We start from the raw sequence: 18,810 nt of genomic DNA on the forward strand, positions 1-18,810 counted from the left end.
GTGTTCTGAAACATTATTATTTGCAGATTATACTTTATTGTTGCACAGGTTTCAGTCGATTTCATTTTCACCGCGAAATTTTGCAGAGAATATTGGAGTACTTAATTTTGAATGAATTATTCTTGCGTGTGACGAAATAGTGTAATGATTATAATTTGGTGAATTTTCTTTTAGTAACTTTTAATTATTGCCACACAATATTCTGTTATATTTTTATCGTAATTTATTTTTCTTTTAATTTTAATTTTATTTTATTTATTTTCGTATTAATTTTGTTATTAATTATGGTATTATTTATTTGCGTGTATCTAAAGGGATTTAAAGCAGTTGTAATAGTTATACATATTTTTGGTTTACACTAGACACGTATCACCGTATGTAGTATATTTTTATGTACTGTAAATGTGGTAGATAATATTATCGAGTTTATTATACTTAAAACTTTATCTCCACTAATGCGTCAGCACTGCCAACTCACGAATTCGATATGCATTTGCCAGACAAATGATAAATGAACGTACCTGAATGCAGTATAGAACAGAGTTTGAAACAGGACAGGTGATTAGCGTTTCTGGCTTTTAAATCCTGTACATTTGGGATTATAATAAACTATTCAGGTAACCACTACATAAGTGAAAAGTTGATATCAAATAATTGTTAATTTAACAAATTTTTTGAGTTTCTACATATTAAAATATTCTAAAGACATAAAAACGTATTAAATATTCTAATAAGTAATAAAAACATATTAAATATTCTAGAAACGAAGTATCATGAAAAATAACGTATACAAATATTTCTTATATAGTAATAACTCAAGAAAAATTAAACAATTTCATAAAAAAAAATTAAAAACGGTATAGTATTAACTTTCACTTTAGGTAAAGTAATAAAATTCATGAAAATTGTTTTTGATGTGAATTCTTCAATTTTTATAATTTTTCATCTATTTCTTATTTTTATATTTGAAAGATGACGTATGCACATATTTACTAAATAATAACCTAAGAAAAATTCAGCAATTTTATAAAACCAAGTTAAAAATGATATAGTATTTATTTTCACTTTAGATAAAGAAGTAAAATTGACGACGATTGTTTTTGATATGTATCCTTCAATTTTTATAACTTTTCATCTATTTTTTATTTTTATTTCTCATATTTATTTTTATATTTATTTTATTTTTATTTTTTTATACATTTTTTCATTTTATTTTCCATATTTAATATAATAATATTTCTCTTCTCACTTGCTATATTATACTGAGTGTCTATGTTATGTTTGAGTGAATAGAAATTAATTGCTCGTTGCATAAGAAACATTTTCACAGAAATTAAACGACTGAAAGAGAGTCATAAGTTGAAATAATTATTTTCTTATCCTAAGTGACACATAGAAAACGTATATAGGTCAACTTTGTTTTAAGAAATGAAATCACGTAATTTTTAATGCACTAACTAACTCAGCTCGTCATTGTTAACACGAAAGTACCAAATCACGTACGTTAACAAATTATTAGCTTACATTCAAGTCAATTCATTATAAGTAGTTCATAAATCCTTCGAAATATAATATTAATATATAATATTAACCCTTTGCACTCGACAATCTTTTGGCTAGAGAAGAGTAGAAATTCAAAGAAATTCTACTTTTTTCAGCAGTAAATAAAAAATTGTATAATAATAAAATTGTAAAATTATTTGACTTCGATACTTCGCACACTGTTACATTACATTAAATTTGATATATTAATTAATATCGATCTTCCAAATTTTATGAAATGGTGACTGAGGGTCACCTCTTGAATGCAATAGGTTAATATAACTTATATTAATACTATAACTAATAATTAATATTAATATTAATATAACATAATATAATATAATAAAATATTATTCTAAAAATTAAGCAATTCTATTAAAAGATATAAAGTTGACCTTCACACATTTTCTTCATGCTCACTATATAAAAATGATAGCTATGTCATCTTACAATACTCTTCCACTCATTCAATTTTTGTAAAATGGAAATATGCTTAACGGAAAGTTAATACGCAATTTTGATTTATACAATAAATTCGAACACACTGTGCTGCTATAGTACATTATACTTATACTAATTCACGTACGAAATTAGCGACGATATCGTTTTTATTATTTATCGAGGAGCTCGTGGACGATATGGACAAACGTATAATTCTCTTTGCTAATTTTCCTTTTTTCTCGCAATTAATGAAGTACAAAGAAAAATTGGCTGTTGAGCGGAAGGATTGAAGTGGTCCGGATTTAAAGGTATTTAAATATCAGGGAATGCTTTGTGCGATGGAGCTTTTTTTTTATCTTCTTCTAAGGCACTCTTTGGCGCGTTTAAAGTAAAAGTAATGACGCTGGTGAAAGGAATTCTCGGCGTTAATCAATATCCCGAGGGTTTTGTGGTTTTCGCCAGAGAGACTTACGCTGTACACTCAAAGCCGAAGATCAAAACCTTTTTCGAATTCCTTTGTTTTGTTTCGGATTAGTAATTCAATGACACGGTGTAATTGCTGCTTGGTAATTGAACATTTAAACTTTAAACTCTTCGTTTGTCTTTGATGGGAGTTTCGTGAGATATTTGTTTGATTTACTTAATTTGGTATGTATTTCGTTTTAATACGTACGTAGATGCAATTGACCAGTGTATTTGTTAAATTTATTTAGCTCGTTATTCGGAATAAGTAAAAATTTATTTCTGCTGTAAAAAGTTAATTACTATTCGAGTACTTTGACACAAAAATTGGGAAAGTCGAGTTAATCACTTTGGTCTGTGAATGACTCAATTAGATCATTTACTAGTATAGTAATTTTAGTATGTGAAGTGTATAATAGTAATCCAAACGATTTACTTATTGTTTTGAGGTTATGGATGGATAGAATAGGTACAGTTAAACAGAATAATTATAATTTGATTATTAGTAAAAATTTATTCAAATACTTTGACACAAAAATTTGGAAAGTCGAGTTAATCACTTTGGTCTGTGAATGACTCAATTAGATCATTTACTAGTATAGTAATTTTAGTATGTGAAGTGTATAATAGTAATCCAAACGATTTACTTATTGTTTTGAGGTTATGGATGGATAGAATAGGTACAATGGACACAATAATTATAATTTGATTATTATTAATAATTTTGATGTAAATGTAAAAAATTTTCTTATTATTTTGAGATTATTTGGTAAATAATTACATACAGTATTGTTAATTGATTTTTTGATTTTATTAGGATATTTCAATGAGTATATTTAGTTTGGATGTTTTGATAACTTTATTGTTATAGTAAGCACAATTTTTATGTAGTTTTATCATTTGTTTATACTCCAGTTAATTACACATAAATCGCGCAAGGGGATGAAAAGTATAATATAATAATATAGTAATATAATAATATAATAATATAACAATAATATATAAAATATAATAATATATATATTATATTTTTCTATTAAATGATACTGACCAATTGTATTATACGAGTGCAACCCATATGTAACGACTTTGTTAGAAAGGTACTTTATGAACTTCAACAGGACATTTTGAGGTTTCCTTGACGAAAAAAGAACTCGAAAAATTTGTTCAAACCCACAAAGTTTATACCTTCTACCTCCATCCCCAAAATTCTAACCTAATAATAATATAATAAGATAATCTTGAGATAAATAGTTATAGAATAGGATATCCAATTTAATTTACCTCAATTTAATCAAAGATTCATTTGCTGTGCTAACCTATACAGAAAGAAAACAAACATAACCTCTATACAAAGAAAAAACACGTTATTCCAAATTTTCGTTCCTATATCATATTTGAAAAATGATCAAAATCGGTGCACCATTCAGGTTCATCGATTTCATAAGAAAATGTGTTAAATTTAACTCCCAGACTTGCAAATACCTCTACACATCTCGAGTTCACCTGAGCTTCACCTCGACCTAAAAATTCACAACTATCCTAACCTCTTCACAAAGGAAATAAATTTCTATCGTGTAAAGAATCGATATCCATATCCATTTGAAATTAATGTCGTAAACGCGGGAATAGTCGAATTCGTTGCCGGCAATCCGTCAAAAACTCCACTTCAATGCACTTGCTCGTATCGACGCGTCGTATATCCAGACGTATCGCTTAACCTCGCGGGAGTTAAATCGAGACAGGCAGTGGTGGGGGAAGAGACCGTCAGGCGAGGCGTAAGGGTGACAGAGGCATTAAACAACCTTCAACTTTTTTTCGTGCAAACGCGGTTGCATTCGTCTGTGAAAAAAAAGCAGCATTCGCAGTGATGAATGCAGGCCAGGTGGCTTTATCCCGCGAATCCCTATGATCAAATGCGAAATTGTTAGAAAATACGTGAGTTCGACGCCGTCCTCGAAACTTCGTCGACAAACGCGCGCGCTACGTTACCGACCAGGCGACCCGATATTGGTCCGCTCACTACACGACACCTATTGTTTCTCGATAACGACGATAATACGGAAATATCATTTGTTCGTTCGCACTCTGTGTTTCGATGTCGCTCCATGGAGCAGAACGCCCGGAATCGAACGGGGACTCGATTTTCATTTGATCACACCGTTTCGTCGAGTATTTCCGAACGCTTCCTGACGCCATGTCCACCGTTAAAGCGATCGACCGTTTTCTAGACTCGGTGTAATTAAGAAAAATGTTTCTTTAAATTCGTGACGACGTCGCGGAAGAATTTAACGTTTTTCAACCGCCATTTTTCAACCTTTGTCGTTTTCTTCGAATATTGAAAGAAATCTTGCTTCGTTTTGTTCCGGATTTTATTAGTTTCCTTAGTTGTTGAAAAGCAAGATGGAGTACGACTGAACTTATCGGATGGTGTTACACCACAAATAGTGTTTTCCTGTGAACTCGTGTTATTTAAAAATTGAAATAATACTCAATAAAGATTCACACGATTGATTTAAAAATGTTATACTTGCTTTTATTTTTATATTTTTTCATTTAATTTTGCTGTATTTGCTTTTATTATGTACCACTTGCTTTGTTAATATTCTTTTTCTATTCAATTTTTTGGCAATAGCCAAACATATTTAACAATTTAATATTTACAAACAATATTTAACAATTTATTTGAATTTTTCGCAAAAATAAAATGAATTTTGGAGAAGTAAAGTTAGGTTATGTAATCTTCCTCTTTTTTTATGTTTCCATCGAATCGTAAAATTTACTGGCCAAAAGTAAATAAAGGTAGACAATTATAGATTTAAGCACAAAATAAATCAATTCAGTTTTTAATTTTTGAAAATAGTTTTCTACTAAAAATAGTATTTTATTACGACACTGAAGTTCGACGTAGATTTATGGGTAATCTTAAAGATAAGTTAGTCAGGACAAAGTAGTATAGAATATTAACATTTGAAAACTAGTCACGCTATACTTTTATTTATTCTTTATGCATGTATTTTTATATCGCCATTTTGATCAATAGTGTTTGCACAATCGATATTCATTAATATTTAACTAAAATATATCTTTTTAACCATTATTGTTATCTTTTAATTTGTTTAATTAATTTCTTTAATTCTATACTTCCTCTGTCATTAGGATTGGGGCCATACTTCATCTATGAAAGATATTCATGACCCATATTTAATAACAATTTTATATATGTAATTAATATATACATATGAATTATTAATACAAATATCAAGGTTTTATTTTCGTTAATTAATCAGTGCAAAATTACATTTGACTCAGGGAGCTACATTTAGTTAATTTTTATTAAAAGATATACAACCAATTTCGATTAAAAATATTTTTCTCCACGTTACTAAATAAAATAAAAAAAGAAGACAAAGTAGAAATAAAATATAAAATCTTTCTTGCAGAAAATATTAATAAGAATGTCTCAAAATATTTAAGAAACCGTGTACTTTTAATCCAAGAGGTATTAAAGAGAATAAATAATACCCTAGTGACTTCTTGCTAGTGAATTTATCTGGAGACAACTGGCAGCGCCGGAACGTCTTACGTTCCTTCTAACCTAACCTAATTACAGTATAAACTTCGTATTACGAACAATGCAATGAAATTCGTTGAACCTTGTCTCTTAATACTAAACCAAATGCTATCAACAATAAATCTTTAAAACAAACGTATTTACTGACGTGCTCCATTTCTTCCTTTAATTTAAAGAATCAATTTATATATAAATATATTTCTACATCTACAGCAATACGCATTAACAGTACATACATATAAAATAAAAGGCACATCTACCTATAGAATTTCAATTTCAATTTCAATTAGGATACTGCAAAGAAGTCGACATGAACGCATTGGCGTAGACATAAACACAAAATATTCATCAATTAATAGAAAAAGAAATCCTCATTTACAGATATAAAAATTTTGACAAAAATTTTCTTCGTACTCCCATCTCTGATACGTATTACAATCCGGATAAGTCGGAAATCCGGATTAACGAAATTCCAGCGTACTTATAAACACAGAATCCGATTTCTCTTCCCCTTTTTACCAATATCTCAGAAACTACTGAATATTCGAAGCGAAAATTTCACATCGCGTTTCCACTCTGCATCCGCATCGTTCCTTTAAAATTTCACGCCAATCGGTTACCGGTGCTTTTTAGGAGTACGGCGCGCACGCGTGTGCACATAACCTCTAAATTTGATATTTTGTCGCTCGCTATATCGCACGTCTGAAACGTAAAAAGGAAAAATGGGGCCGTAAATAAAAACGGACGACCGTAAAAATGGCGAAGCGAAAAAATGGCGAGAATAAAACGAGTGAACATTAACATGTAGATTTTATCGAATGAAACAGTTATAGGTTATCGCACGGGCGTACTGCTTTGTCGCGTCCGGAGTGCACTTTATTTCTCTGCTTTCTTTCGTTTTTTCACCCTTTCTCGTGGAAGTACGAGACGCCTTTAGCGTTTGGCCAATCCGCCGGCACTCCCTGCCGATATTTTAATTCCGTTGCTTCGGAAATATTTTCACCGGCGCGGCCGTGTTTCCGCATAACGCGCGGCCGGTCGAAATAGAATTTCGTTCACGAAATATTGGCAGTCTCCATTTTCGTCACTAGATAGACCGTTTCGGGGCATTGAAATACGGTCGCGTGGAATTGTAATCGGGTTTTGTTCTCTCCCATTTTACGCGTGACGAGATTACACGTTTGCGAGCAACGAAATCTCTGGGACACGGTTCCCGGCGTATTGTAATTTAAGGAAACCTATGATTGTCACACGCGACGGGAAAGCGTCCCATTTGCACCCATTTTTAATGAATTTTTCATCGAGTCCCGGCGTCGTCGAGGTTTTCGCGTTTAAATGGGAATAGAAATCGGCCGAGTTGGAGAAATCGTTTAATTACGGTAGAACGTCGTTTATGCGAATTAATTGGAGGGGGATAAATCTTGTTAAAATAATTTCACGGGTTAATACGAATTTTCGAGGAGGGTTCGAAGTACTTAGTTCGTTCATTGGCGAAATTAAATCGATTTTCGTGGATTCGTGCTTTATTCCTGGCGAATTTGGTATAGTTAATGGAAAGAGTTTTATGGCCTTTTGATTTCTGCTTAGAATCGTCAGCTTCGTTAGTTCGCACTTTTTGTTTACGAATTTGTTCACTTTTGTCAGTTAGTTAGCACCTATTATTCGCTATTCTGTCCTCTTTTTTCGGTTGGTTGCCTTTTATTTAGACTTTTATTCTCTCTCATCCATGTGTATATCACGAGCTAACACTCATACATACAGCTTGATTCAAAAAGAAAATAATAGAATGTTATACACAGTGTGTACAGACTATAATAGTTGATGTAAAATTACTCTAAAGATTTTTGTCATTGACATTGTAGGACGACTGTGGCTATATTTATTTATATTTATTTCAGATTATCTTTTGTTGTAGAAAATTGTTTCTTGAAAATTTAATTAAAAAATAAAAAATAAAAATAAATTTTCTATAGCATTTTTTTTCTTTTCTTTTTCTATAACAAATTTGAGTATCAAGAAAGAAAGAAAATGTTCTCACGGCCTAAAGAATTCTAGAACCTTGAGAAAAATTTATTGTTTGCATATCAGTTCTTTGAATCATTTAATTGCTAATATACCATTTTTAACACAAAATGAAAAATTTTTTAATTAGAAAGATCTTTTCTTAAATTCGAAATTAAATATTTATGTACAGGGAAAATAATAACGAAAGTCTGTCATTTGAAAATTACGAATCGTAAAAATTTTATACTTACAATTCCACTTTATTCTATGGCATTATAAAATTATATCTAAGAAATGAAAAGACGCTGAAACTTTAATGGTCACTCTCGCTTCTTCAAAGTAAATCTTTGCTTAAAAAAATTGTTCCCTTTATATTTTCTTATATTTTATACTCCCATAAAATTGAAATTTTCAATTTGTGCAATTTTTTGTCTAGTGTGAAATTTAAATTTAAATAATAATATTTAGCAATAATAATTGCAAGAAATGATATAGTGCATAAAATTGTACATAATAATATAAAGTATTGTACATAATATTTAAAAATACTATATATTATAATTATATATATTGTATTTATTATAGTTAAAAGTATCGTACGTTATAATTTATAAATATGATATATTATAATTATTTTCTAAAATACTGTGTATGCTATATTTATCATTTTAATAAATTTCGTATACTATAGTTTAAAAATATTATAATTCTATATATAATTCTATATACTATTATTATATATATAATTCTATATATTGTATTCATTATCTTTAAAAATATTTTAATACATATATCTGAATATTTGAAAATACGGATTCATACTGAACATAATGCAAACTACTAACATGCATAATAACGTCTAGTTTCCCTTTTGTTACGACTAAACTTGCATCTCTTGGCGTATATTAATCATCTTGTATAGGGGTCATTACAACGGTGTATCGAAAACAACATTAAAAAATTAATCTAGATGTACTTGTACGAAACTTTCGTTATTTGTCTTCTTGACTCGGTTTTTTTGAAGTTTTTAAATAATTGGCCGTTTTGAAGAAAGTTACTAGAAAGTGCTGAGATGATTTAAGGGGGTGGGGGTTCAGGGTATTCGAGCCACTTCATTCAACTTTGTTTTATTTGAAAATCAAGAAAAACGAGAGGCATTTTTAACGAATTGTTCCTCTTTTATATTTAGCCAATTAAGAAGTTTACACAGTACATTCTTCATAATTGCATTTTTAATATTTTAAAATACATAATATCAAATTTATCAGATTAGACAGTCAAGTATAACTGTCTATAATTGTAATAATTATCGCTACATGTCACTTACTTTCTTTCGCTTCGTACAATTTTTGCTGTCAGACCTTATTCCAGTGTATCAAATTATTCCAGCGTTACAGCCCGGTTAGCTGTAACCTCTCGACAGAGGAATCGTTAAAGTGGATAAATATCAAAAAATGGAAGGAACGGTTAAACGACGTAAGTTTCGTTAGCTTTTATACAAATACCTCGAGCGGTGGTTTTACTGCAACAGGTTTCATTAACAGGAAACAAAGCCCTGCAGAGCACGGATACAGAGAATCCAACAGCTAATCAAGAAGATGAGGAGAAGACGCAGCAGAACCTGAGAAGCACGCTGAAGTACTACTTTAATAGATTTAGGTACTACCATTACTGTATCGCTGAAAAAGTGGACACTATGATCGGTGTCGTGTGCCTCGCAATAATCAAAATTTATTTTTTCCTAATGGGATGGGGCACCCAGCTTAGCCGGCAAGACGACGAAACGATGGGCATGATGGGTATGGATGATGAATGATTCGTCCAATTTAAAAATTTCTCTTTATTCATGGCACAATTCGAATAACACATTTCTTAAACGACATTCTCAATATTTTTTTAATATTATATCGGTATGAATGATCTACCTGTTGTGGATAGAAATGGCAACCAATTTCTTGTACGTTTTTTAACAGTTAACAAATTAATGTATTTATATAACAATATTTAAATATTGACATCAATTCGCAATATAATATTTTGAACAGAAACATTCACACTATCTAGAAAATTTTTCTCTCTTTCTCGCTCTCTCTCTCTCTCTCTCTCTTATTAATACATGTTTACTATTTGACGATTCTCACGTAACTGTTTCATTCTGGCACATTCTTCTAAATATATTTTAACAACATTCATACTAGATTCCACTCGCACATATTATATTTGTCATCTCAAATGACTTTCGTTTATTCTACTTCATTACCATTCACACATATATAATCTACACTCATACTATCATAAAACCAATACTCACACATGTGTATTTATTGAATCATGCATCCCATAGATTTACTCAGAGATACTTATTTTCAATTTGAATAACAGGCTTTTAAACGACATTCTGAATATTTTATAATATTATATGAAGGATCGGATTTGGGTGGGTTTACTAAAGATAGTATTGTTGGTTTTTTAATTGAATAAAATAAGCTTATACATAGAATGTCAGCTGTGAAACAAGAGAGATTCGCTATGGCCACGTTCTTCTGATCTTTCATAGGCTGACTTGCACTTCTCACATACTCTCTGACTGACACACTGACCGACACACACTGCTCTCTGCACCCTTGCACCCATATTTAAACCATACTGTGCTAAGTTAAACCACATTGTGCTAAGTTCAAACACTCTCGACATTCTTTAGACCCCCATAGTCATTTCCAATCCTACATATATTGACAAGAATGATCTACATGTGTATTTATTGAATCATGAGTTCCATAGATTTACTCATAGTTACTTATTTTAAATTTAAATAACACGTTTATAAACGACATCCTCCATATTTTTTTTTTTAATATTATATTGGTAATAATGATCTACCTGTATATTTATTAAATCATGGGATATTATTCCACTGACTTACTGAAAGATACTTATTTTTGTTTTTAACTTCTTTGAAATTATTTCTTCAATCTAGCATTGAAAAGATATTGGAAAAGGCGACTTATTTGTTATATATAATATTTTTGGATTTATCATTGCTTTGGATATTCTTCACAATAGTTTTTTTTTTGCAACATTTTATAAACAAGTTTATATTTAGACGAATTTTAGAAAATTGTGGAAGAAATATTTGAAATTTGTATTTATCGAATTATTTATTTTCTTAAATTTTGTCATTCTTGGTGCTTATTATAATAACATATACTAGGAGATAATGTTTAAAGGGATAGTATATAGTACAATTTATTTTTCCGAATTATAGCCTTTTAAATTTATTACATTAAAGTAATACACGTTGAAAATGCTATAATATAAACTGAACGATTTTATCTTCTATTTTGCGTAAATATTACTTTCACTCAATGTGAAATCAATAATATATTCGGAAGATATCGAAAGCGTCGATTAAATGAGACAATTTATCATTCGACCCTCTTAGTAATTGAAAACTCAGAAAACACTGTTGCGTAAGGTTCGTTCATGCATAATTCAATAGCTAGTACTTTGCATATGATAAAGGGAATAACAATTTCAATAATTTTTTAGTTAAATGATATAATTAAATTGGAAAAGTTTAATTTTTCTTTGTGCTTAACAATCTTTTCTACTTCTATTATTAATATTTGCAAAATCGTATTTAAAATCTTGTAAGTACTAAGAATAAAAATATATCTTTATATAAAATGATTTCGCCGATATGATTATATTTTGTAAATAGAATTCATCTAAATTAGATTTATTTTTGTAGAAGGAAATCAGCTTATCTGTATAAAAATTGTTGCATGTATCGTCTTGCCCACTCGATTACCCGGTTGGAGCACGACAATACGACTTTGTGTTTTAGTACAAGAGCTCAAATAAAACCTTAAAGTGCAAGCATGAAGTTGTAGTTTCGCAAAGATTCGAGAAAATGAGATTCTGGTGGTGCGTTGCTGCTTTAGAGCTGTTTATTTCCACCTTGCATATCGTGTTTGCTAGAAACGTCTGTTATTATCGACACAATTTTGACGGTCAAATTTTCCTTATAATTATTAATTAATTCTATGAAACTTGGCAAATTAAGTTTCACGAAAAGAAATTTATAATTTATGATAAAAATATTGCGCTTGGTTAGATAGGTTGCAGCCTGGCGCTGGTAGTCTGGGACTTACGCGTTATGAGAGGGCGCTAGTAGTCTAGAGCTTACGCATATGAGAGGGCGCTAGTAGTCTAGGACTTACGTGTATGAAAGGGCGCTAATAATCTAGAACTTACGCGTATGAGACGGCGCTAATAATCTAGAACTTACGCGTATGAGAGGGTGCTAGTAGTCTATGGCTTACGCGTATGAGAGGGCGCTAGTAGTCCAGTTCCCTAATTCACGACAGAAGACAAAGCTGTTACACACGATCTTTCTATATAAATTATATATATATATATATATTAAAAAGTAACATATTATAAATTATATTATATTAAATTCCGTATCGTTTCTAATAGTAATATCAAACGAATTATCGATATAATTTCATATTTCATCTACGAGATATAACCATACACACTCATTTTTGACACTCACTCGTATATTAACTTAAATCGTTCCTTTCACCCCTTTTTTGAATAATCTACTTAAGAATAGGGTGAAAGCAGGGTCTAGAGAAATGTTGATCTTGCACCGAGCGAAGAGCCCAGAATTGTCTCGCTTCGTAAGAGTGTGATTTAGGCTACGTCTTCGGATAGTAAAGTGCTGCTGCGGAATTTAAGATATTCACGAGTCCATCGTAAAAAATGCAGTCCAATCTCTGCGGGGTGTGGACCTAATGGAAATCCCTTCGAGTTTCTCACCTCGTAGTCGTTCGACGAGATTCACTCTGACTGGTCAGATATTCAAGTAATCTGGACTAACCATCGCCAAAATTTAGAATTGTTAATCTCCACGTTGTTCCTTACTATCATCGGTTCTCAAGGAAAATGAAAATGACTAATTTTCGATTCCTCTTTCGCGAAATAATTAAATTATTGCACGAGTATATATTGCAGTATATAATACATTAGAGAAAATAAATTCCTTTTTCATCGAAATAATTATTTTGTGTCCAACATGATACATAAGATGTATCATATTGATACAAATATAGTATACTAATAAAGAGAGTGCAAGTACTTGTGGTCGTAGATTTAATTGAACCTTTGCAGGTTTGTAGATTTAGTCATTCAGTTCAAGAAAATATATCATTATAGGGGCAACTATTCCATAGTTTTCGAGATATTTATGATTAGAGTTGTAAGATATGCGATCAATATACGATCAATACGGGGATCGTGCTAAATAACAATACGGCCCTGCGCGTGTGCGCGATGAGCATGTGCAGAAGGACGATCGTCGGCTGTTGGCGTATGGCGTGAGATCTATTGCAACTGGTGTGTACCTGCCACGTGTATTCTGTGAATATTCCTGACTACATTGTATTTTACGTCCACATATGTATTTAGTTTACTTATACTTTCCATTTGCCAAACCCACTTTATTAATAAATCCCAACAAGAGTTTTATTATTGCCTTAATTACACATTTATTTCGAATATTTATCAAGTGCCAATTATCGGATGCTGCCGTTAGGTTACAATACTACTTGATAACTATTGATAATTATTCGGAAGAAATCTCTAGTTCATAATAATAAAATTTTAATCATAAATATGTCAAAAAATATCGAAAATGATACATTTTCTTGACCTGGGTGACTAAATCTACAAACCTGCATAGTGTCAACTAAATCTATGATCCGAAGGACTTGCACTCCTTTTGTAAGTATAACATCGTATTTTTCTACTGTGATATTAAATTTGTATGCATTTTGAATATCTCTGCAAAATTTAAATTACATATAGAAATTTAAAAAATTGTTAGTCAATTAGAAATATATTAGAATATTTGCAAGATTCTAAATTGTGTCATAGTTTCTAACCTGAGTTTTACTTTATTTTTAAATTGGGTATTTTCCAAAGTGTTCCATTTCAGAAGGAGACGACACGACGATTTTCTGTTACAATGTATAAGAAATCTATTCGGTGACAATCGCGAGATTGTTCTTTCAAAGGTATCCTGCAAAGTCGTCTTGTCAAGAATAGGCATTCGTATTTCACACTGACTGTTATAGTGGCGTTGTGGATACTTGCATTATATCATGTATTGGAACATTTTTTTCCTATTGTGGGCGAGGAATTCTTCTGGAGTGTTCATGCGAAAGAGATGTCTCTGGATTTCGGATTCACTATGGATATCAGGTTACTATCGTATTTCACGAAATACAGCTGATCAGAGTCCACTGTTGACCTAACCTATAAAATCGACAGAATTTCGTAACCTCGAAAGGATAAGAGAATTACAAGACTTATTCCTGTCCCTTGTATCGCAGGTTCATAAGTATTTCAATAAATGAATGATATTTCTATAAAATAAAAATTTAGTCGAATAAATTTTTCGAAATTTTTTACAGCAATTTTTTCGTGATAAATTTTCGGCGAATAATTGCGCGAATTTTTCTTGGAAATGGTAATATCGTGAAATCCACTTACTGTAGTAAAGTTATTGCTCTCCACCCTCTTTTCCACGTTTCTATGCAGTGTCAATGTAAATTCATATCCATTCGATCGAGAAATCGAAATTATTCAAATCAGTGCAGATTTGCGTTCATTTCTGTCATTCCAAATTCAAATCGTATAGATAAATACATGGAGAAATACATATATCGATTATATTTATCGGCTTGGTTATGTAAGTATTAAAGGCATAATTAAACCAGTTGTCATACCTCATATTATTTATTTTATGCAATCACATCGGTAGCTATAATTTTGTCAATAATATTTATAATTTTTAGTTTTATTCGAATTTTCTTTTAATTTAATTCGTATTTTGAAATCCAAATTATTTATAATTATAATTTGTTATATTTTTTTTTTTAGCTTTATTAAATTAGGCTCGTTATAGATATTTGAGTTTTCTAGCAAATTTCTTTATTTTAGCTTATATGTATTGCAGTATTGCAAAATAAAGAAAATTCGCTATAATTTTGCCAATAATATTTATAATTTTTAGTTTCATTCGAATTTTCTTTTAATTTCATTCTTATTTTGAAATCCAAATTGTTTATAATTATAATTTGTCATAACCTTTTTTAACTTTAATAAATTGGGCTTTCTATAAATATTTAAATTTCCTTGAAAATTTATTTATTTAAGGTTATACGTAGTATTGAAAAATAAAGAAATTTATATATTGATATTATTGAATGATAATTTATTCGATGTTTTTGAGTTCAAGTATTTATTCATATTTTACAGAAATTATTTTCCGCTGTATTTATGAATTTATATCAAACAAAGTAAAAATAATTTTTTAAAGTTGTTGATTTTTTTAAGTTGATAATTATGATAGAATATGTCGAATATTTTTACATAATTATTGTTATAGCAATTTTGTTATTTAAAAGTTAATTGCTAATTAATATGTCATGTTAATATGTAATTGTGGACTACCGATTGAACTATCTATGTTAATTGAAAATAAATTATTAAAGCAATTATTAAATTATCAATCCATTTTAATAGTATAAAAGGAGTAGCTACCAATTCTGTATGACAAAATAATCATCAAGAAAATAAAAAAATTGCAAGCTTATTTACTTTAATATTTTAATCATTGCGAATATCTTACAACAAATATAACGTGAACATATATATTTCCAAATTTCCATTATTTATATTTTTATATTTTTGGAAATATTATACAAAATTTCTTTTATAATTTAGGATGTTTATAACATTTTTTATGTAACAATAAATTTGTGAAACAACATTAAAACAAATTTAAAATATTTATTTAGAGAAATAAGCAACGTTAAAAAATTAAAATGTACCTTTTTGATCTCAATTTATAATTTTAAATCTTTCCTCGATACTCGTACAAATAATTTCATGTATAATTAATAAAATATTTTCAATTAACATCAAAAACTAATAAATAATACATATATGTATATACCATTAGTATATTGCCACAGTATCACTAAAACTGCAGTAAAACGTTACCCAATCACATCAGAATTCTTCCCCCACTCCCCACCCACCCACCAATTCCCCAAATTTCTATTTTATTTTTCTCAATTTCTCGAAAGAACATACATTCCCAAAAACGAGCAGGGAAAAAATTTACGATCTCAAAATACCAGTCAGCCAGGTCATATTTTACCATCCACTTAAAAAGAAATATCTCAAATCGTGAATTACTTTAATCATTCGGCGATAACACTAAATCCGGACCCACGGTGGCGTCGTCGATGCTTCGCTGGAACAGAGATCCCTTCAGACGATCGATCCCGACAAATGAAGGATGAGCACCCGCCGAAAGGTATCAAAAAATAAATATTTTCCGCGGATGCCTGTTAAAAACGGCGTACGTGAAATATTTTCGCGGCGCCAGTGTTCCCGCGCAGAGATGGCGCTGCCGGCGGTCCGCGCGGAAGATAACAAAAATCACAACAGGCTTGACGAACGTCGCGCGACCGAATTGGGACGATGGGGAAAAACGATAGCCGGCTCGATAGATCAATCAGGAAACGTTTTTAGAATCGGATTTACGGGCCCGGTCTGTGACTGGCTATGAAAATTTAAGCGCGGCGCTGCAACCCTACCGCTCGATAATTTATCAGGATCATTCCGTGAGTGGTGCGCGGCTATGCGAGAATAGGGCGGCGCCGAATTTATGATAACGATAACATTGAATAATTCGAGGCAACGATTGATCGCGCGCGCACACCACGAGGCCATGCTACGCGGCGCGATTTCGTTTCGTAGAGGGCGGGCCTGTGCCGCGTCAAAATTAACGCGTGATAAATATAAGGTATTGCTTTCGTCCCCGTGAGATTAATTGTTTTTGAAAACGTGCCGGCTACTGTGCTCATGGGTAGTTTATCGCTAAACGAGTTGCATTATTCTATTTATTTATTTATGTTCCTTAAGGAGGTACATCCTTGTAATCTAGTCAATAAAAATCGACTTATTTTTAATAAAAAACCATATCGCTCATGGTATTTCAGTATAACATATTTTTCAAGGTATTACTAGACGGTGTCCGGAAAATTGATAAGGCATTAGGAAAATCTCATGAAAACAGACAGTATAAACAGGATGAACGGAAACAAACACAGGCTAAGTGCAATTTGGACCAGGAGCGTCGAAATAAATTAAAAATTGTACGCCTAAAAGAGTATGTTATGTCAAAAACAGATCTAATCATTGGGTTTGGATTTGAATTTTAGGTTAGGTTATTACTGAAACTAGTTTGGTTATTGAGTAAATAGTTTTAGTGGGGATTGGACGATTTTTATGAGACTTTGTTCTGATTTTAATGGTGGATGATTATCTGGAGATTGCTCTGTGTCATGATTTCCAAAAATCTAGATTTAATTTCTAAAAAATCTAGATCTCTTTCAATAATTCGAAATAAATTAAAAATTGTACGCTTGATAGAATCTATTAATTCAGAAAAGGATCTAATCATTAGATTTAGATTCAAATTTTAGGTTAGGTTACGTTAAACTAGTTTAATCATTGGGTATATATTTTTACTGAGATTTGACGATTTTCGTGAGGCTTTGATTTAATTTTAATGGTGGATGATTATCTCCAGATTGCTTTGTGTCGTTTCGTTTATTTTAAAAATCTAAATCTCTTTTAATAGTTCACTTTAATAATAACAAATTTTATAATCGATATTTAAAACAACATAAATTTCCTTTTTACATGAGAGGGAATCCAATATTTGTGATTTAATTAGGAGGCAAAGTCTCAGGGATATACCTTTCTATAAATATGCTTTATGCATTCACGTACAGTTCAACATAAACGTACAAACGTTTGTTAACGCGATTATTTGATAACTTGCTCGTAATGCTGACACGCGTTTCGTTGAGCTATGATTATTTATGGCAGAGATATCGTAACAGCGGCGATTAAATAATCAATTATTTAATTAAAGACGAGATAGAAAGTCAGCTGAACGAAATTTAATTACTGCGTCATTCTCACCTCCCTGGTGTTAGTCCCCAATTAATTCAGCGAAATCCCTTTGCGTTGAAAACGCACATTTAATTGTAATTAGTGTTATATCGATATTTGGCAGTCGAAAGTGCAGAAGGCTTTAAAACATTTATGCGTGGAAACCAATCCTGCTGTGCACGAAATAAAGTTAATGTTGTTGCCGAGTGATAACTTCGCCTGCCTGTACTCCCGATTAAAATACATTTCCGTGGTACTGCCAAATGTAATTGCGTGCCTTTGAATTTCAAAGTTTCAATAAAATTGCTGAAATTAGTTTAACGAAAAAGTGCCCGCAGTTTTCGTTGGAAAGTTCCTTCCAATTCGTTTAACAATGTTAAATATTCTAAATTGCTATTGAACGATTGCCTGAATATCGGGTGGGTCAAATAAAAGCGGAGTCTCGAAAGAGTTGAAATAATCCATTTTTCTCTGCTGGTATATTTTATTTTATTTGCTTTTTTGAATTGTTTCAGTACCAAAATTATTTTAGCTCTCGGATAGAACGATTTTTTAAGTTTCATAAATTAATAAGGATTTAATTGATAATGACTTAAAACGTAATATATAGGGTGACTCGGGAAAAAGTGGATTCTTAAATATTTCATTTACTCGTGGTTATATCGCAAAATTTATTGAGACATAGTTTTGCTATTCGAAGACATGTATATAGTGATGGAAAATATGCAAAAAAGAATTTATAT

General features: G+C 30.8%; 1 protein-coding gene across 2 annotated transcripts; it reads left to right on the forward strand.

The window, feature by feature from the left end:
* Nucleotides 1-538: 538 nt before the first annotated feature.
* Nucleotides 539-9,923, forward strand: LOC108555132 (uncharacterized). Of its 2 annotated transcripts, XM_017910672.1 has the most exons (4): nucleotides 539-617; nucleotides 9,413-9,499; nucleotides 9,568-9,682; nucleotides 9,786-9,857. In XM_017910672.1, the coding sequence occupies exons 2-4, from the start codon at nucleotides 9,478-9,480 to the stop codon at nucleotides 9,817-9,819; spliced, it is 171 nt and encodes a 56-aa protein (XP_017766161.1). In that variant the 5' UTR covers nucleotides 539-617; nucleotides 9,413-9,477; the 3' UTR covers nucleotides 9,820-9,857. The 2 variants fall into 2 exon arrangements, with proteins under 2 accessions (XP_017766161.1, XP_017766152.1); XM_017910663.1 differs by having other exon boundaries at nucleotides 9,568-9,923.
* Nucleotides 9,924-18,810: the final 8,887 nt, after the last annotated feature.

This window comes from Eufriesea mexicana, unplaced genomic scaffold, assembly GCF_001483705.2.
Source record: "Eufriesea mexicana isolate 0111107269 unplaced genomic scaffold, ASM148370v2 scaffold474474847, whole genome shotgun sequence".
Taxonomy (NCBI): domain Eukaryota; kingdom Metazoa; phylum Arthropoda; class Insecta; order Hymenoptera; family Apidae; genus Eufriesea; species Eufriesea mexicana.

Coding starts and splice junctions, on each gene's coding strand:
- LOC108555132 (XM_017910663.1), top strand. CDS start 9,478: ATGGAAGGAACGGTTAAACGAC. Junction 9,500..9,567: donor GGAAGGAACGGTTAAACGAC/GTAAGTTTCGTT, acceptor TTTCATTAACAG/GAAACAAAGCCCTGCAGAGC.